At 39.9% G+C, this 20,397-nt stretch overlaps 1 protein-coding gene across 2 annotated transcripts; it reads left to right on the top strand.

Moving 5' to 3' along the window:
- Positions 1-1,359: 1,359 nt before the first annotated feature.
- On the top strand, positions 1,360-19,225 carry PM20D2 (peptidase M20 domain containing 2). 2 transcript variants are annotated; one of them, XR_010783403.1, is made up of 7 exons: positions 1,360-1,840; positions 1,917-2,065; positions 5,622-5,764; positions 8,769-8,923; positions 11,309-11,444; positions 13,138-13,273; positions 16,080-16,185. XR_010783403.1 is itself a non-coding variant. In XM_066547330.1 (7 exons), exons 1-7 carry the CDS (start codon positions 1,409-1,411, stop codon positions 17,309-17,311), a joined length of 1,326 nt encoding a protein of 441 aa, XP_066403427.1. In that variant the 5' UTR covers positions 1,360-1,408; the 3' UTR covers positions 17,312-19,225. The 2 variants fall into 2 exon arrangements, 1 of the variants encoding a protein (XP_066403427.1); XM_066547330.1 differs by lacking the exon at positions 13,138-13,273 and adding an exon at positions 17,109-19,225 and having other exon boundaries at positions 16,080-16,187.
- The last annotated feature ends 1,172 nt before the right edge of the window (positions 19,226-20,397 follow it).

Here is a 20,397-nt window from a genome sequence, read left to right as displayed (position 1 = left end):
AAGGCATGTGTTCCATCAGCATGTTGTGCCAAATTAGGTTCTTACACCCAGTGTGCAAGAGGCCAATCAACACTCAGAGTCAGGTACTTGATTTATTGACAGTTCTGCAAAGAATGGCATGCTGGGTGGCAAATCCACTATCAAAAGATTTCACTTCTTACACATTTTAGCAAAGGCATGATTGTTCCTTGGCTACAAGTTCCATAGTTCTCCTACTACTTAGTGTTCTATTTTTTTATTGGTTAACTGAGTCCCTCTCTTCTTGTGCTAATTAGTACACATACTCAGTCTTTCCCTTCTTTTGAGTCAGGGGGCCACGAGTTGGTGGTTACAATTTCCCTCTGCCAGAATTACATTTCACCCAGTTGGAGCTGATTTCAGCACAGTTGCTGAATTGGCTTTGTTAGTTTCTTCCTTATCGTGGGAGCTCTGCCAAATGTCTTTGTGGTCTGTAAATTCTGCATTCTTTTTACCCACTATCAGCAGGACATCCTTCTTCCCAAGCTTTTTTAACACCACCCTCTCCCCACCAGGTCTGAGATCACTGAAGCACACCAAGCCCAAAAGTTTAACAAGGCAATTCTTCCAACACATAATTTATCTAATATTTTATGCTGGCTTTGGCTGGTGTGGAGTTAATTTTCTTCACAATGGCTGGCATGGGACTGTGTTGGATTTGTGCTGAACACAGGGTTGATAACGGAGAGATGTTTTTGTTATTGTTGGGCAGGGCTTACACGGAGCCAAGGTCTTTCCTGATTTTTGCACTGCCACGCTGGTGGGGAGGCTGGGGGTGCCTGGGAGGAGACACAGCCCGGACAGGTGACCCCAGCTGACCAAAGGGACATTCCAGACCATGGAACATCACGCTCGGTATATAAGGCAGGGGAGGAAGGAGGAAGGGGAGGACGTTTGCAGCGATGGCGTTTGTGCTCTTAAATCACTGCGAAGTGTGATGGAGCCCTGCTCTCCTAGGGAAGGCTGAGCACCCGCCTGCCCATGGGAAGCAGGGAATTCATTCCTTGCTTTGCTTGGGTGCGCGGCTTTTGCTTTCCCTATGGTACTGTCTTTACTTCAACCTGTGAGTTTCCTACCTTTACCCTTCCGATTGCCCCCGCGATCCCGCGGGTGAGGGAGGCAGCGAGCAGCCCCGGCAGCGCAGCCGGCAGGGGCTGCGGGCGGACCCCCGAAACTCCGCCGGCTGGCTGAGGGCCGCGCCAGGCACGCTGGGGCGGGGAGTTCCGGCTGGGCGCCGCCTGTAGGTCAGGCCGTGATTAGGAACTACACTTCCCACCGTGCCTCGCGGCGAAAAGAGGCTATAAAAGGGGGAACAGCGCAGGTGCCGCGCCGGAGGGCAGGTGCGGGTGGCTCGTTCGGGTCAGCTGGGGATCCGTGCTCCCGAGGCCTCATGAAGCCGCAAGAGCCGGCGGAGAGCGGCCCCGCCGCCGCGCTGGAGGCGCTGAAGCAGCGGGCGTGCGAGAGTGTGGATCTGAACGCTGCGCGTCTGGGCGCGCTGAGCCGCGACATCTGGAGCCGTCCCGAGCTGGCGTACGCGGAGCACCAGGCGCACGATGCCCTGACCCGCTTCTTCTCCGGCGGGGACCTGCCCGGCGCCGCCTGGGCCGTGCAGCCGCGCTACAAGCTGGGCACCGCTTTCCGCGCCGACTGGGGCACGGCGGCCCCGCAGGACCCGCTCCGCCTCGCCTTCCTCTGCGAGTACGACGCGCTGCCCGGGCTGGGGCACGCCTGCGGCCACAACCTCATCGCCGAGGTGGGAGCCGCCGCCGCGCTGGCGCTCAAGGCCGCCCTGGAGAGCCTGGCGGAGCCCGTGGCCGTGCAGGTGCGAGCCCTCCCGGGGGAGCGGTGGTGGGCGCTCCCTGACAGCCCCTGACTCTCTCCGTGCGTTTGTGCTGCAGATTACGGTGCTGGGGACCCCCGCGGAAGAGCAAGGAGGAGGCAAAATAGACCTCATCAAGGCTGGAGCGTTCGATGGCCTGGATGTGGTTTTCATGGCGCACCCGTCGCAAGAAAACGCTGCTTACCTGCCCGACGTGGCCGAGCATGAGTGAGTGGGTGGGTTCAGGTGGAAAGAGATGGTTTGTTATTAGCTTTTTGTCCCCTTCCTGAGAAGGGGACCTGCTTTAGCAGTGGCTGAACCCGGAGCCTTGCAGGTGCCCATCAGACGAAAGTGTTTGCTCTCATCTAAGGAGCCAGGTTAGTGTTAGGGAATGGCACCCGGAGCCATTCTTTTAAAGAGCTGTGTTCAGCCTAAATTTGAGCTCAGTGCTCAAATCCCTGACTGATCTGAGATAATCTTCCATGTATCCCAAAAATTCATCTTTTGTTGTGATGTTTCTAGGCGTTTCTTTTAAGCATTCTTGTGATGATGCCGTCTGTTGAAGCAGAATTTAAAGATACAACTGCAGGGTCTCAAGGGTCATTGTTTTATGCTTTCCTGGATGCCAGTCATGTGGTCCTCTATGGATTTTTAATCAGTTTGGAAGGTGTTTCAGGTTTGCCTTCCTCCTTTTGAAAATAACTGGCCAGCTAAGCCTGACTGAAGTTTGGATCTGTAGTAACTTCCACACTAAATTTAGTTAGAGCCATGTTGTGTGTATTAACTCTCACATCAACTTTTTGGTTTTGATCCATAGTAGTACCTGTCTTTCCTTCGTGTTTGCCCCCAGTATAAGGATGGACAACAGTCCTACCCTCACACAGCTGCCTTTTCTGTCAGCCACATAATTCTGAAAATTACACCTTGTCTTCTTCTGACTGGCCCTGATATTCAGAGACAGCACTGGCTCACTTGTGCTTTGAGTCACTTGACTGGCCTTAAAGTACACCTTGCTGGATGTGCATCCCCAAAATTGTACACTCTACACAAGGTACATTGCCTTAGATCTTACTCAGCTGCTGCAGGGACCATAGTGTTTCCTTAAAATTTTGGAGACAGGTGGCATGTTTGAGACTTCCTCTTCAGTCATTTTCAAGCAATCAACTCCTAGGCAAATGCTTGGTCTTTTAAGTACATGATTTTTAAAAAGTGCTTTGGAGCTTCATTCTTTTCTTGCTCTGCCAGTCTGCAAGGCCGTGCTGTTCTTCCTTTGGTGTTGTAAATGTCTGTTTCCACAGTGTCCCAGCAGTAGTCTGCCAGCAGGTTTTTTCCTATGTTTTATGTTACATTCTTCTATTATGTGATTCCTGATCCCAGAGGGTCTTACCTTGCAGAGACTCCACTAGTAAACTCCCTCCAGTGCAAAAGCTTTTACAAGTATTACATTTGACTGTTTCAGACTAAATTCTGAATTATTTAAATAAGTAATTTTCCAGTCATTTATGACTTGTACTGGGAACTGTTTTCAGATTGGTTGTGCTATTGTCTAGCTCTGATATGCTTGATTTTACTGACCATTTTGCTTTTACCAGGGTTGTTTCCAGTGGATAATTTGCTTTGGTAAATGCCAAGTTACATGGTAAAACAGGGTTAGTTTTCATCACCTGGCCAGTTCTCTCCTACTTTCCTTCCTCGTGTTTCTAAAGAGTCTTAACTGGTTGTTGTACCCTCCTTCAAGACTTAGCCCAACTTGCCTTTGCTTTACCTTAAGACTATATTATAATCTTCAAGATGTAGTTTTCAATGATAATTTTGTCTTTCTGCTTGCAATAACCTTTTGAGTTTGATACAGTAAGATTAGGAAATCTCTCTTCAGAGGTCAGGGTCTGCAATAGGATGCCAGTCCTAGATAGCCTTTAAACTTTTGAACATGGACGAGGCATGGAATTGGAAGTGCTGAGTGAAACAACTTATTACCTCCAAAAGCTTGAAATACTGACTTTGTCATATTTTATGTAATTATGAGGTTTCAAAGGTAGAAAGACAGCTTTTCTAATTTTAATTGGTCTTTGGTTGTTTGCAGGGAGTTTAAGGACTGGTGATTACTAAGTTGCTAGTATTTCTGTGTCTGCAATTCTGAAAACTGGCTTGTGCCTGAAATAAGATTAACATATTGGGATAACTGGATACATGCCAAAGTTTGCTGATTCTTACTCAATTACCCTTCACTTAATCAGCCTATTTATTATTGGACAAACAGGATCCACATTCTTCTGCTGGTATTCTTAAACTGGCTTAGGGTGTTACTATTCTGCAAAATCTGTTGGGTTTTTCTGAGTGTCTGTGACATTTGTGTAGCAAAAGGAGTACAAGTAAAGGAATGCTGAAAGAACTTTTTTTTAATAAGAAACACATGTTCCTTCTCGAAGAGAATACTGCAGCGTGACTTTTTTGCTGTACTTTGTCTTGTTTCTATTTTTTTGAGAATGTCCAGGGATCTTTGTGAGTTGATTTGAGGGGTTGCAGTCTAATACTTGGGATATTAATGGACAAGTTTCTTACATTTCTTAATGATAATAAATGTTGAATAAAACTCCTAGTCTAGAGAATGGGTTCTGTGATTGTCTTGGAAGATCAGTGGGGATAGTAGAAGGCAAGCCTAATTTGGATTGCAGGAGTAGTAAGAGATGTTTCCTGTTGCAACAGTACACTGCATTGTGTCCCTCTTTTCCTTCCAGAATTTAAGTGCTGGTGTTAACTTGCAGCTGTGGCATGGTTCTGAGCACAAGGGGTCACTTCAGGATAACTGGTTAAGTTGGCATTTGTGCAAGACAGAGGGACAAGCAAGTTAGGCTGGTGATGGCTGGATAAGAGACAGATTGTGTGTCTTGGGGTGGGAGGAACCCTTGAAGATTGAGTTTTTTCTATAAAGGAGTGGATATGGAGTACAGATTGTTTTGTGTGTTTTGTAAATAGTGAGACCTTATATGAGATGTCAGTATTTAATGTTTTCCTCTTTTGTAAACAGTTCTCCTAAACAGTCTAAAATACTAAGTTATTTTGTAAGGCTAATATTAGCATTAATTTTTACTGGATATGTTAAGGTGCAATATTTTAACAACTTCTGTGAAGTTGAGGGTTGCCTTTGGATTAGATTTCCTCCTTGTTGCAAGCCTTTCTACCACCTTTTTAGAAGGGTGCAAGAGAACATCCTTGCTGTAGCATAATAATGTGTATTTTACAATAGGCTGTGCTTTTCCATACTCATAAAACTTCACTTTTGCTATTTAGACAGGGGTTATATGTGGTCTTACGTGCTTTTGCTATCTTACGTGCTGTACACAGTTTATTTGACAAGAATTAGGACACTCAACTTCCAATTTTGAATCAGAGAAAAGGGTTTGTTATCCTCTGAGAAGAGTGTTTTTAACTTTAAGTCTCAGAAGTCAGGCAGTATAAAAAAAGCAGTGGAGAAATTTTATTAACATGTGAAATGTGTACTCTTCAGGAAAAGGCTATATAATGATGTTACCAGTAACTCCCTTGCCTGACTGGCTCTTGGTATCATTCCATTTTGCTGGTTTTCTAGAAGTCTTTCACTGGTTTTTTTTGCACTCAAAGATAGTTTATCTATGCAACAGTCTAGTGCCAGGTAAATTGTTTGGTGTTATGCTGACCAAAATTTAAATAACTTATATTTGTGGGAAAAAAAGGACGTTTTTCATTTCAAAGATTTTTTTTTCAGTGAATGAGAAACAAATAAGCAATGCTTTTTATTTCCTAGTGTGACTGTGAAATACTATGGAAAAGCTTCTCATGCTGCTGCTTATCCTTGGGAAGGAGTTAATGCATTAGATGCTGCTGTTCTTGCCTACAACAATCTGTCTGTTTTAAGACAGCAGATGAAACCAACCTGGAGAGTTCATGGTGAGATCTTTCTTAAAACTAATATCCAGCAAGTTAGGCTGCTGAAGTACTAACATAGAATATCACACATTCCAAAGTTTTGTACTAAAGCACTAAATTAGTTTAGTCACTTCAAATATTATGAAACAGCACCATTTCATTTAAATGGTGTGTCTGCAATTTTTACAATCATGTCAGTGTCCAGAACTAACTGCTCAAAATAGTCTGAGAGGTCAGATTTGAAAGGGGACTCCAATGCCTAGGTAAAGGTTAGATCAATTTTAAGTCTTGAAGCTGCAGTTCAGAAAAAAAAGAAAGAAAAAAGCGTAAAGTTTATTTTGGTACATGGCCTTGAATTCCTTAATATGTGTGGATTTGCAAAGGTATATAAGATGAAATACTTCCAAAAAGTTAAGTATTACTGCATCACTTTTTGAGTAGACATTCCATTAATTAGATGGCATTTATTTTAAGGGTCTAGTGGTCTGGAATGAAATTTATTTGGTGAAGTACAAAAAACAAGTGATGGCAGAAGATCATAGTCCTGGTTAGTAGCCCAATCAACTAGATGTTCCCAGTATTCTTATATTTAATATCTTGTAGGTTTTGGATTAGAAAGGCCATTTTGCAGAAAGACGTGTTAACCATTAAGCTTGATTTGTCCTCCTTCACCATTGTGCATTTCTACGTGTACAGTGAGAAAGGCTCAAAAGGTGAGGTGAAGCTGCCCTATAGCTATAAGGGTTCCTTATTGCACCCAGCACAACTTTTGCCAAGTTGAAATTAAGAAACTTTGCCAATTCTACAGGACTTCTGAATGTAGAGCTGTTTATTTGAAATATTTGTTATGAGCTAAAAATCCTTCCAGATGTTCTGAGCTGATCATTATGTTTCTTGGCTGCTTATGCTGTATATACTACAAGTGTGCATTTCTGTCCAGGATATCTGGATGGAGTCCTAATCCTTTTGACTGTAGATGAAGCTATTTGCAATTCTGCTGTGCAGCATGCCCAAATGAATTTCAGACAGCAGGCACAGCCTCTCTATCCTATTTCTCTGTAGAAAACAAGGCATGTAATTAAGAGTTTTGGTGTCTGCAACCCATGTGTTGCAGGTTTAAGGCTGAAGATGCCTAAGTTTTCTGTTGAATCTAAGCCTGAACCCCTAAATACTACTTTCTTTGTAGTTTCTAAAGGTTACACGGGTAATGTTGGCAAAAAATCTAAGTACCTAAACTGTATGGCCTTCTAAGGTAATGCTTCCTGAACAGTAGCAAAACTGAAATTACTGCGTTGATACAACTGCTGCCATAAACCTGGTTTTTCAAAGTGGAAGTATTTAAATTACTTCTGGGAAAGGACAAGCAACCAGAGTGAGATTGAATTTTAGGAATGCTTTCTTTACAACATTGTGTAGAAGACCTCATGTTGTAGACTTTCTGTATGATCAGTGGCTGAATTACGTGATCTTAAAAATAGTAGTGTTACCCCACTTACAAAAACTGAAATAATTTCCATTGCCTAAAGTCTAGAATTTCTAACCAATGTTTCATGTACTGAAATATGGTTGTCGTGAGTTCATCTGAGATTTTGATACAATCTTTCTTCCCTGCTTATGAGTGCAGTATATGTTGCCCCCTCAAAAATGGGAATGTAGATTTTTTTTTTCCTGTTCAAGAAGTTGTATTAAACAGGTTGTAAAAAAAATTTCCATCCAGAAGGGCAAATTGGGTGCTACAACAGTGTGCAGGCAGCCTACTTGTAATTCATGTCTGCTGTCCAGTCCATATTGCAGTTGTATTGAAATTTAACTGTAGACCTATTCAGACTCTCTCCAGTCCCACTTACAATTGTGCTGGACAAGACAAGTGAAAACTGTTTACTCATGAAGCTGATTGTTCTGAGAAAGCTTCTGTGGGTATGTGTCATGCAAATTTGCATGAATACTTACTGCTTCCTTTCCTGTGATGTCTGTCCCTCTCATCTGAGCTGTTCCTCTTGTTATGGACAAATACTGATACTGGATTAATTCAACACTGTTTTTTATTTGGACTGTATTTGAGACTGGAGGCGAAGTTCATAATCTTAATGGGTTTTCTGCACCAAAAGAAATATTTTGTTGTCTGTTTACAACAAATTAGTGCTGTGTCTTCAGGCCTCAGTGATACACATCAGTAATTTCTGCAATATTTCTATTTAAGGTAGAAGTTTCTCAGGTTCTACAGAAAACAAATCTAATTCCACATAAAAGAAATTGAGGGTAGAAGGCCAGGGAAACACCCTGTTGGAAACAACTAGCTGTTCGTGCAGTTACATCTAATGTGAAACTGGGATTTGTGATGTGTTCTTGTCAAAATATCTAAATATTACTGTATTTTATGGAAATGCCTTTGATGCCATAATGGTAAAAGATGTAGTTGGTCACACATTCCCTCGAGGGAGCACTTTGAGCTCAAACTGCACTTGTGACTAAAGCTACATGTATTATACATTCCAATATTTCTGAAGAATTAAAATGAGCAATCTAAATTAACTTTCTGTGCACTGCAATACATACATTTTCCAGGATTGCTGAGAAACTTGTTCAGATTTTCTTCAAGATCACAAAATAAGTTGGAAACATTCTAATTGAGGAAACATTTGAAAGTTGGAATCCAAGTTATCCCTTAGAGCAGTTTTTTTCCCTGTTGGCAGACAGATTGCTTTATGACTCCAATGCATTGAATTTTAGGGAATTAATTAGAAATGCTAGTTTGGCTTGACTCTGGGATGTAAAACAGATGTCTAACCAAAGAATGCTGTGAAATTGTGCTGAAAGACATGGACATGTTCCGCATGTAATCTGACATGATGAAGAAACTTTGTCCACATACTGCATTTTTTACATTCTTTGTATTTCATGTTCAGCTGACGTTTTGTTGTTTTTGTTTATATATTTTTAGTTCTTGACTGGGGAATTTAATGACAGGGCTGAAGATCAAACAATTATATTTAATACTGAAAACACAACTTTTCCCTTTCTGCAGGTGTAATAAAAAATGGTGGTGTGAAACCTAACATCATTCCTTCTTACACTGAACTAGAGTTTTACTTGCGTGCTCCTTCAAGGAAAGAGCTTTCTGTTCTGACAGAGAAGGTTGAAAACTGCTTCAAATCTGCAGCAGTGGCCACAGGATGCAAGGTAAGAACATATTCATTGTCATGTGTTTCTGTTAGACAGACCAGAACAGGAAATCAGTGTTTACTTTATTTGTCTGCATAGTGTTTAACTGAAGTAAATCTAAATTACTGTTACACTTTTTGCTGTTCTGTTGCTTTGTGTCCTGAAAGAAAGCTTCAGTTTATAAATAGAATGCCACAGAATCCTAGAGGAATATGTGTTGGGAGAGACCTCTGGAGGTCATCTGGTCTGATTCTCCATTCAGAGCAAGACAGACCAGTTAGAGCAGGTTGTTGAGTGCCATGTGAACTTTTGAATACTTCCAAGGATGAAATTCTACCACCTCTCTCAAAAAGTGCTCTACACAGCTCGTGGTGAGCAAGGGTTTTCCTAATGTTTATGCTGCAATGACTTGAGCACTGACACAGGTTTCCTGCAGAGGTTGCTGTGTTTCCATCTTTGGAGATACTCAAAAGCTGCCTCAGTACGGCTCTGGGAAACCAGCTCTAGGTGACCCTGATTGAACAGGGGAACTGGACGAGATGACCTCCATAGGTACTTTTCCACATCAACCCTCTGTGATTCTGTTGTATCCAACAGGATTTCCTTTGCTGCTTCTTGTTGCATCACTTTGACATCTGAGAAGTCTGGTTCTGCCTTCCCTGTACCCTTCCCATCTGGTAACTCTAGACAGCAGTAAGATGCCCCACTAACCTTCTGTTCTGTGAAGGCTCAGCAGATCAGGTTCTTTCAGCCTGTCCTTGTACATTGTGTTCTCCACCTCATCATCTTGGTGGCCTTCCTCTGGCCTCACTCCAGTCTTGATTTGAGGAGAAACCAAACGAGCACAGCACCCGCTGTGGTGTCACAAGGTTTGTCTCCATCAGTAATAAAAATACTAAAATATTAATGGCACCAGTCTCAGTTGCAGATGAGTGCTACAAGTAACAGGCAGCAATGTGGTATTTTGTGCTGCTGATTATAGAGCACTTGGAGCTTGCATGTCTTGTGTCATCTGAGCCAGTCATGTTGTCATGCAAAGCTAGGCTTGGTCATGCACTATCTGCTCTTAAATGATTTCCATCTTGTGTGGTGGATGTTCACAATCACCTTGTGATTCTTGAGCCCGGGCATGAGTTCTAGGAGGATTTATTTGCTCTGTAATCCCTCTGGAAACTTGAGGCTAGGATGGTCTGAGGAGTGTGTAGTTTTCAAGGACCTCTTTCTGGCCCTTCAAGAGGATGTGACCTTTAGGTGTTGTTCAGTGAGATGGAACATCCCTCTGTTTCAGTAACACTAAAAAAATAATTGCTCCCAGACTGCATTTCTGCTTCTCTTACTCTGCATTCTTGGGTGCATCCTGCCTGATCCCATGTACATTCAATTTCTTTAAGTGTCCTGTAATTTCTTTTTGTTTTGCTGTGGGTGATGCTTCTATCCTACAGATAGTGCTGCTAGGCTCAGAGACCTGGGAGGCTTGATGGCAAACCTCACCTGTAGAAACAAGCAAAACAGGTATTGGGTCTTCTGTCTGTTTTTTTCCCATATTCTTGGTCATTAGGTCCACTGCCCCATTAAACAGCAGGCTCATGTAGCAACTGAGTGATTTTTCAATTATCATTCTCATTTGTTTTGCTTTTAGTAGATGGAAGTGTGTCTCATCTAGCTGGTTCAAACAATATGATTACCTTTTTTATGTTGCTAAGATAGATGGTTCTACTTGGCTCTGTTAATTACAAGCTTATGACTAATTCAGCTGTAAAAAGAATGTTTGTGATCATCAAAACAAATAGATATGGGGTATGTGAATGCCACTTTTATAGTCTTCTTGAGACATTAGATGTTGTTTTCCTACCGTGCCGTGTCCCCTTCACTATATCTAGAAAAGAGGTTCGGAAAGTGCACTTTATGCAGAATGAAAGTTAAGACCTCTTTTGAAATTTGACATTGATAGATTTTTTTTTTTTCAATTTGTTTTCAAATTTCTTACCTGTATGAAGCCATATCATGAATGGGGCTGTAGTTATTGGAAACATTCTGAAAAAAGGTAACGTGCACTTTGATAAAAGCCTATGGTTACTTCTGTGTAGTTTAGTACTACCTGCAGGCAAAATCATTAGACACTGTTACAGGAAATATTTGTTGCCTGTTTTTGGAGAAAATTTTGGAATCCTTTCTTCTGGAATTTGGCTTTCTAGTGCAAACTGAACAGAACATCAGCTGTGTTTTGATGGAGGGTAATATTTGGCAGAATGTTGTATTTTTGAAATAAACTTAGCGCTTACGTCTGTTTTGCCTTGGGCTTGAAGTCTGGATATGTAGGGGGTTTTTTTGGCCTTCAGATTGTTTACATTGAGCTGGCTTACACTGGAGAAAAACTTACAGTGATTTGGGGTTTTTGTCTAGGTGGAAATAAAAGGTGGTGAAAATGATTACTACAATGTGCTTCCAAATAAGAGCCTACAGAAAATTTACAAGGAGAATGGAAAGAAGCTTGGAATAGATTTTATATCAGAAGATGCTATCTTGAATGGTTTGTCAGGTAACTCCAGCTGCATTTTTCATTGTATCTTAAGCTTAGGTTGATCAAGCTTCAAGTGTATAAAATAACAAATTAGAGCTAAGTTAAACACAGAAGAAAAAGCCAAATTACAAACCGTAGAAGGTTTATATCTCTGGCCTGTGTTTCTGTATTTGTTGTAGAAGCTAAGAACAGGCAAGAAAAGCAGTAAACACCTTGTTATAATAGTTCTGAAAATATTCAAAGTAATAAGCAATTTGGTTGGGGGAAGGGATGGAAAGCTAAGGGCTGTCTTTCTGAGAACACGAGGATGTGTAATGAATTGTCTCTCATTCTGTGGCTTTAAAATACAGAATCCTGGTCTGCTATAAATGGGGATGAGACTTTGTTTTTAGGAATCTTGTTTAATAATATTTTCCAAGCTTACATATAAACAAATATACTAGAATCTAGCAATTATTTTAGAGGGAATTTTTGAAGAGGTTTATAACTTGAAGTTTTAAGTATCTCACTAACTCTAATTTAATCTTCTCATTAACAAGTAATTACCTGCCCCTAATTTTAGTTCATGAGTTCAACAAATTAATTTTCCAAAGGGTGCTCTTCAAGTAGGTGTTCACTTTTGGGTCTTGACTATGTCTTAAACAATTTAACTTTTTTAGTCTCTGAGCTGTAACAGCAATGGGAATTCTTGAATGCTTAAGTGGGTTTCTTGTTATCCTTAACACTTTCTTCTTCAGAATCTTCCTACAGGAGCTCTGTTCAAGTCTCAACTGCTGCTCATACTTTGAGCCTTCACTACTGATTTTAACTGTATTTATGAACATTTTTACTCCATTCATGCTAAAGGTTTTTCTCTTAGAAGGAAGATACTGTTCTCAGTAAAAAGTTATTTTAATTAATTTGATTGTGGTACTTGTCATCTCCTTATTAAATGCAGATTATCTTTGGAGTTTGGACAGATTTGGTGTTTAGGAGTAGCTCTCCAAATTTCTTTTTGTGGGTAGGGGAGACATTGTATCTAATGAAATTCTTGGTATTTAATGGTGATGGGATTTTTGTGTTTCTTACTTCCCTTTCAAATTAAACAGTGGTTCATTGTCTTGTGTTTAAAAACAAATTATAACTTAAGACAGATTTCTTCCTACTTTCTTCAGTGTAATACAAATAAGATTTACTGCTTTGCTTGTTTAGCCAAAGAAGGAGGCTGAGGAACCTTAAAATGTTCACTGTAGTGCACCTTTCTGGAACTCTGCTAGTTGGTTCCTTCAAACCATTGATGATCATGTATATCAGTGATTTTGCTTTTGTTCAGAGATCTTGAAGTGAACTTTTCACAGACACTCAGCTGCAATAGGGCTTTCATATGTAAGTTATATGATATGCTCAATGTTAACCATTAACTTGCTTAAACCAAAACTCCCTGTATGGCTGTCCTGTCCTTGAACTGCGTGTCAAATGTCAAAATGTGCTTCAGCAATTGCTTTTTTATCTCACACTGTAGTAGGGTTTGCTGAATTTTCTTTCCACAGCTTCTCCTCTGAATTTTTGCAGTGGGAATTCAGGAGAGATAACAAAGCACAGTCTCCAGAGCCATAGGAGTGAAACTTTGTATGCTACCCTTTTCTGGGGGTGGGTTTTGTATTTTGTGTCATCTTTTTCAAGACCTCTATTTCTGTTTAGTTTTCATGTGGTTTTCAATGTTTTCTTTTAGGATGTCAGTTTCTTCTGTTGAAAGGGGAGGAAGATAGCTCAGTTGCTTCTCCATGTCTGTGCAGCAGAACAGTCGTTCAGAGCTGAGCGCACTCGCTGCCACCTCTGCATGGGCATTAGTGTGGCTCTGCTCCCAGGTATCTCCCTAGGCAGATAAGCGTCACCAGGGCTTCCCTGAGCACCTCAGATCACAGGCTCTGCTTGCTGGGCACACAGCCAGGGGGTGTGACATCATGTGAGACTGAGCTGGCTTGGACCAGGTGCCAGGACCTGTTTCTCCTCCTACTGTTCGCAGGACTTTACTACAGGAAATTTATCCATAACCTCCTAAAGCAGATGGCTTAGTTACACATGGCTTAGTTGAGGCACCCACACCTATGATAACTTAATCTATTCAAAATGTAGTATTCATGGTGTTCATTGGCTTCCTGTGTGCTAAACTGATAAAGAAGATCTTAAGAAGGTCTAGTATATTTGAGAATTCCACTTTTGAACCTTGGGACTGTATATAATTATTTCCTGGAATCTTCTGTGTTTTCCCCTCTGTTCGTGTTTATGGTAATACTGACTCTATTAAATATGCAGTGACTTGAAGAGGCTTCAGGATATATTTTTGAGAGGCTGGAACTCCAGTATCTCTCTGTTGAAGGTAGCACTGGATTATGTACATTGCATTGGTAACTGCAATTACTTATGCTTCCAGAAAGAATCCCAATCGATACGTGTCTAGCAAGCACACAATTTCAGGCATTTTTATGGAAATTACTAGAACACCTGATGTTCTAAACATACCTCTATGTTATTCCCATAAAGGGTGTAACATTTTGTCTGATAGAGGGGAAGATTTAGCTGTTAGATTTTTATTAAAAGCTGCCTGGATTTTGCCTCTCCATGTTGCTAGTAAATACCCAATTTAAATGTCTTCTACTCAGCAAAAATAACATGTCCTGTAGCACATTGAATATGGATGTCAATTTAGGATGAATGACATGACTGAGAGCTATGATGCAGTGGAATTTCTAATGTTTCATTTGCTAAGTGGAAGTAGGGAAAAGTGCAGCATAGTCTTTGCAGCAGTTTGTATTGGGACTTAGTAAGGCAGGTCTGGAACCCTTGGTTTAGTCTGGAGTGTGCAGAACTTCTGGTTTGTCTGTCCAGATTGACCAAAGAGGGAATCAGTAGTGCAGACTACTGGAAATTAAAATGACTTATTGCTGTGCCAAGAGTTGGATTTTCTTCAAATGCATCCTGAATTTATGGGAAGAGATGCTTTTGAACAAGCTTTGCTGTTTCCCTTATCTGTAAGCAAACTCTTGTCCTCATAATGTAGGCTCTGTGGACTCACTTTCAATAACCATAGGCTTCCAAGTAAAGTCTGTGTTTTTCCATTGTTTAATTACTAAATCTTAAGGCACTAGCAATATTTTCTTTTCATAAAGTATCACAAATATAGAGACTACTCAATGTGTTAAATTTCATACGCCATTGCTAAAGAAACAAATTCTTCCATCTCTGGCCCCAAAAAAGTTAATTGGGATCTTAGTGGGTCATCCCTATTTTTCCCTGATAAAAAACAATGGTTCTTCTGGTACCTGGATTTCACAATAAGTGGTACATTGATTTCTCCAGCTTTGAAATGTCATTTTAACAAATGAGTGGGTTGCTTGTTTGGGGAAAAAAAATAAAACAAGAATAAAACCAAAACCACTTGGGATGTAATTGTAGACTCTTGGATGATTTACTGTGAAGAATCTTCTACTTTGGGATGATACCATTCAGTAGATAAGGCTGTGAGATAGGTGCTAGATAACATCCTGAAAGTGATAGGCATGAAAGAATCATCATTGAAATCTGCAACATTGTTATCAGGTGTTTGTCTACAAAGCCCTAGAATTTTATCTGGAGTTTAGTTCTGATTTTATTTCAAGGGTGCTTGTGCTGTTGAGATTTCCATAACTGAGAATAATCAAAACACATGGGGTAAAAACAGTTACCCTCGATCTGGTTTTGTTTAAAGATAAATAGTTTCTACTTTAGTCTCCTACAGAATGCTGACTATTTGCATATTGGTGAGAAGCAGGAATTGTTTGGCCTAGTTCTGAAATTGTGACAGTGGTCACAGGGGTTTTCAGGATGAGGGAAGAGACGTAGATCTGACTCCATATTTCAGAAGGCTTGATTTATTATTTTATGATATATATTACATTAGAACTATACTAAAGAATAGAAGGAAAAGTTTCATCTCAGAAGGCTAGCTAAGCTAAAAATAGAACAGAATGGAATGAATGATAACAAAGGCAGCTGGCTCAGACAGAGAGAGAGAGCCAGCTCTGCCGTGACTGGTCACTAAATCCGAACATCCACACGAGACCAATCCCAGATGCACCTGTTGCATTCCACAGCAGCAGATAACCACTGTTTACATTTTGTTCATGGAGCCTCTCAGGTTCTCAGGAAGAAAAAATCCTAAGAAAGGATTTTCTCATAAAAAGATGTCTGTGACAGGAAATAGCTGAAATGCCTGACACTCCCCAGGTTTGCAGCTTTCCTGTTTCTGAATTAACAGCTTACTGTCAGGAGATGCATGATAAAAATGAGCAGTAAAAGGAATAAGAACATGCTGATACATCTTCCTTGCAGTCCAGTAACTGGTCATTGATCAGAAGTGCACTGGAGAGCAGCACCTGAAGATGGCTAGTTAGGGAAAATCATGTTGGTGACAGGATATATTTGTATGGATAATGGCTCATTAGAAATTTTATTTTATTTATAATTTATATAATAATTAAATAAATTAAATAATTTATACTTATTTTAGTATTTGGGGCAAAGGATATTCCATTTTAGATATGGGTTGAAGAGAATGTCTATCATGCATTTTCTTACAGCATTCAAAACTGCCCAACACTTTTTTTGTTAAGAAAATCTCTGTGCTGCTTCTAGGTTCCACGGACTTTGGAAATGTTACGTTTGTGGTCCCTGGGATTCATCCTTATTTTTATATTGGCTCTGATGCATTGAATCATACTGAGCAGTACACAGAAGCTGCAGGTGAGTGGAAGTGAAAACAATTAACATGATGTGACAGTGGTCACAGGGGTTTTCAGGGTGAGGGAAGAGACGAAAATGTTGACTCCATGTTCAGAAGGCTTGATTTATTATTTTATGATATATATTAAGACTATACCAAAGAATAGAAGGAAAAGTTTCATCTCAGAAGGCTAGCTAAGCTAAGAATAGAACAGAATGGAATGAATGATAACAAAGGCAGCTGGCTCAGACAGAGAGAGAGAGCCAGCTCTGCCATGACTGGTCACTAAATCCAAACATCCACACGAGACCAATCCCAGATGCACCTGTTGCATTCCACAGCAGCCTATAACTAACCATTGTTTACATTTTGTTCCTGGAGCCTCTCAGCTTCTCAGGAAGAAAAAATCCTGAGAAAGGATTTTCATAAAAAGATGTCTGCGACAACATGAATTGTAGAGTTGCAGAAAAAGCTGACAAATGTAAAATTTCTTGGTTTGTGTTTGAGGTTATATGTATATGGGTAGGGTAACCACTCCTCATACTAAAAGATTAAAAAGAAATTAGAAGGATTATCTATAACAACATATTCGGAAGAATTTCTAAACATGAGTCATTTTTACTCCTAAAATACAGGAAATGTAGCAGTGCTAGCTTATAAAACCCCACATTTTCTGAAGAGCATAATGTGAACACTCAACTTTCCTGTTCTCAGTCTCAGTTGTTTATGTCAGTAGCAGAAAATTAATACTTGCAAAATAAAAAAATGTTTTGAGGCATGGGAAAATAGGTTTACTTCATTTACTTCAAGTAGATTTTTTAAGAAAATGTTCTTGCAGCTGAAACTTGTAATTTTACTTTATAAAATGTCCCTTGTGCAGCAAGCAAGTGGTTTAATATTGGTAACCTAACCTGAAATTCCCCTTACATTTTATTCTGCAGGGTCACAGACTGCTCAGTTCTACGCCTTGCGCACAGCAAAGGCTTTGGCAATGACAGCACTGGATGTCATTTTCAAGCCAGGTCTGTTAGAAGAAGTCAGGGAGGACTTCAGAGAAGTGAAGCTGAAAGAAGAGGAACAAACAAATCCAGTAGAACCTAAAAAAGAATCTGGTGTTGGTGAAGGAGCATGTGCATCACACTAAACTTGATTAAAACATTCTCAGTAGCACTGACTTAATGGAGATGCTGTATTTAAATCCCAATAGGGGCTGGATAAATACATAGCTGAAGAAATTATGATTTTATTTGGACTTCAGGAGAAGTAAATAGTATAATTGCTTTCCAAAAATGTGAAATTTCATCTAGCTGTAATGTTTGTCTTCACTAGGGTGATGATTTTCATACAGAGATCTCAAATACGTTCTCTTTAATTTGCAGTGTTGAATAAATTATAGTGTTTAGATCCCTTGTCAGTGATTTTCTATGTAGTGCTATACTAATATTCCTTATAGAGGAAGTATGGTATTTTTCTGTTCTAAAATAAGCACTTTTCATTCAGTGATTATATGCTGAATCTGATCTGTGAAGCTTTTATGAAATTTCTGGTCACTTTTCTTGGGACAAGATGGAGACTTAAAAAATGAGCTGGTTTCACTGGAGAGAAGGGGCTATGTTTGGAAAGATACTTGGTTTTGATAATAGTAGCTTCCAGCAATGAAGAGGACTGTTTGTATAGGAGTGCAATCTGTAAAGCTTGATTGTCCTCAAACATGTTGATTTTCCTCCTAGCAAATTTTGGAGGTGTTGTGGAGAAGTCATGGATCACAAAATTGGAAAGCAGCTAAATGTTTATTTGATTAAATCAACACATTTAAACTACTACAAGAAAAATTCTGCTCTGAGGCAATACAGGTGTCCACACAAGGTGTTGCATTAGCTTAACTGCTGATCTGAAGGAGGTGTACAAATTTATCTAAACCAGTGGAAATCTTTGTGACAAAGCTACAAGTGTGGTCCCATGAAGCAATAAATGGTTGTGTGCAAGTCCCTCTAGTAATCTCAGAGGAGCTTGCAGTGAGGACTGCTGGCTTTTTTAACCTGTTTGTTCCCGTGTCCTAAGCAGCAGATCTGTAAAGTCTTGCCAGTTGTCCTTTCTGTGTGTTGTATGGTTAGTCCATTTAATCTTTGTTATTTTGCTTCTGAAGGACATTGATACTGCAGTTTTATTTAGGTGATGTTTTGTGTACCCAAACACGTTAGGATGTCTTTTGATTCACTGGTTAAAGGATTTTGTGAGTACACAAAAAAGAAGTCAGTGGACAGATGGAGTGAGAAAGCAACTTCCTGATTAATGTTTTCCTAAGCACAGGTACTACTGTAAGCTTCAGAAAGGAAGGCAGGCAGGCTGTTGTGTTCCTCAGGAAGTCAGAATAACTGACTTTCAGAAATATATATATATATATATATTTTAAACAGTCTCTAAATGGTAAACTCTAAAATTCTGTTCAGCATTTATAGTTCATTTATTTCTATATTCACTTTAATTTTACACCAGTATCCTTGCTTTCATTAGCAAAGGGTTTTCATAGATGGATGCAAGAAACAGGTGAAGGTGGGACTTGAGCTATAGATGTGTCCAGCATAGTAAGTTAAATACTAAATCCATCTGAAATTTGTTCTAAGGTTTGTTAGAGGAACTTTGTCTTTAACTTTTAATTTACAGTCTGCCTTGCTCATTCTCAGACACAATTGTAATTCATTAAGATCTACTGGGTTAACAGGCTAGTGCATTGATTTCCTTAGCACATGTGGCTTTTTATTTCCTCCTGCAAGAACTGCTTAACTCCTTGCTTTGCTGTTTTTAAGATGGAGTGTTTGGATCCCACATAGATAGCACATGCTGTGTTATGTTTCCTACAAGCTGATGTGCATTAAAGCCTCCTCAGTTCTCTTTGTTCAGACTTCTTAGCTGCATCATATCCAAGATCAGTTAATTAAACTTCTCTGAACTAAAAGTATGTCTTCATTTTGTTGTAATCATTGCTGGAATAAAAATGGAGTTGAAGTACTGATTAAAGATGAGTTGATATTAATAAAGGAATTTAATTGTGATTGAATTTTCTTGTCCTTTGCTTAACATTGGAATGCTTGTCCTTTGCTTACTATTGGGATGATTTTGAGTAGCATGTTTGATTTTTTTCTTTTTCCCCCCTAGTTTGTTACCAATATGTAAGATTGAGGATGGTTTAAGCTTTGCATTTTGGTCTGCATTTGTGAGGGTTAATGCTTTCCAAATGCCCCATATTTAATGTTAGTCTTTATTATCCTATGGCTGTTTTAACTGTTAAAACGTGTTGGAATTGATAGAATAATGTGAGCTTGTGAAGTGTCTCTGTTAGCCTAAAGCTGGTGTAGCTCCAGTTTGAAGTGGGATTATCACCAACACTAGGTCAGGTGATCTTGGCTTCATTTTCCAAATCCCTGAATCCTCGTTCAGCCTCCTTTCTCAATTCCCCATGTGAGCTAATTCTGGTTTGTCTCAGAATGTTCATTCTTGAGGTCCTGAACTAAAGCAGTCTGGGATTTAATCTTGCAATTTTACTATCATAGTGATACTATGTGTGGGAAAATTTTAGTTCCTGTGGGAATAAAACTTTGATTTTCAGTCATGCTCAGAAATCACGCATATATGAAAATATCCAACATGCTTCTTAAGTTGCCCTAACTGCAGTCTTCCCCAAGCTGTTTGTAATTTAAGAGTATTGGGATATTTATCAGGAATAGTATTCTCAGTAATGAATCAAAATTGTGGGTAATGGACTGTAATGCCTGAAATTATTCTGAACTGCTGGTGGCAAATGACAGCTGTGAAAGGATGAGGTGATGATGTCCAGATGTTGTAAAGAACTTAAAGCCTCTGCCAGCCTACCAAACTACTGTATTTCCTTATTTAGTGTCTGTCTTAGGACCTGAGTAAAAGATACAAAGCAAAACAAAAAATAAAAGATGAAATATGATGGGTTTATTTTTTATGAAAAGATTGGAAGGCGAGAACTTGCAACCTGCTGTGTTCCTGGTGCAGAAGAGCCCAGCAGTCTTCAAACTGTAAATGGGATGCAGTTTTATGTTCTTGTGAATCTTATTTCTGTAATTGCTTCTCCCTACTGTGAATGCTCTGTACCTGCTCCCATTGCAGTCACAAGGAGCAGGACTGTGTTCCTCTGAGGAAGAGTCATGACACGTTAGCTGTTGAAGTCTCTCTAGTATTCACTGAGTGATCTCATAACTT

Source organism: Molothrus aeneus, chromosome 3 (genome assembly GCF_037042795.1).
Source record: "Molothrus aeneus isolate 106 chromosome 3, BPBGC_Maene_1.0, whole genome shotgun sequence".
NCBI lineage: Eukaryota > Metazoa > Chordata > Aves > Passeriformes > Icteridae > Molothrus > Molothrus aeneus.
This window is presented reverse-complemented; position numbering and strand designations above follow the sequence as displayed.

What these genes read in the sequence shown, in the direction of transcription:
- PM20D2 (XM_066547330.1), top strand. Translation starts at nt 1,409, where the DNA reads ATGAAGCCGCAAGAGCCGGCGGAGAGCGGCCCCGCCGCCGCGCTGGAG. An exon ending in CCCGACGTGGCCGAGCATGA is followed by an intron (nt 2,066 to 5,621) that starts GTGAGTGGGTGG and finishes TTTATTTCCTAG; the next exon opens with TGTGACTGTGAAATACTATG. An exon ending in TATCTTGAATGGTTTGTCAG is followed by an intron (nt 11,445 to 16,079) that starts GTAACTCCAGCT and finishes TGCTGCTTCTAG; the next exon opens with GTTCCACGGACTTTGGAAAT.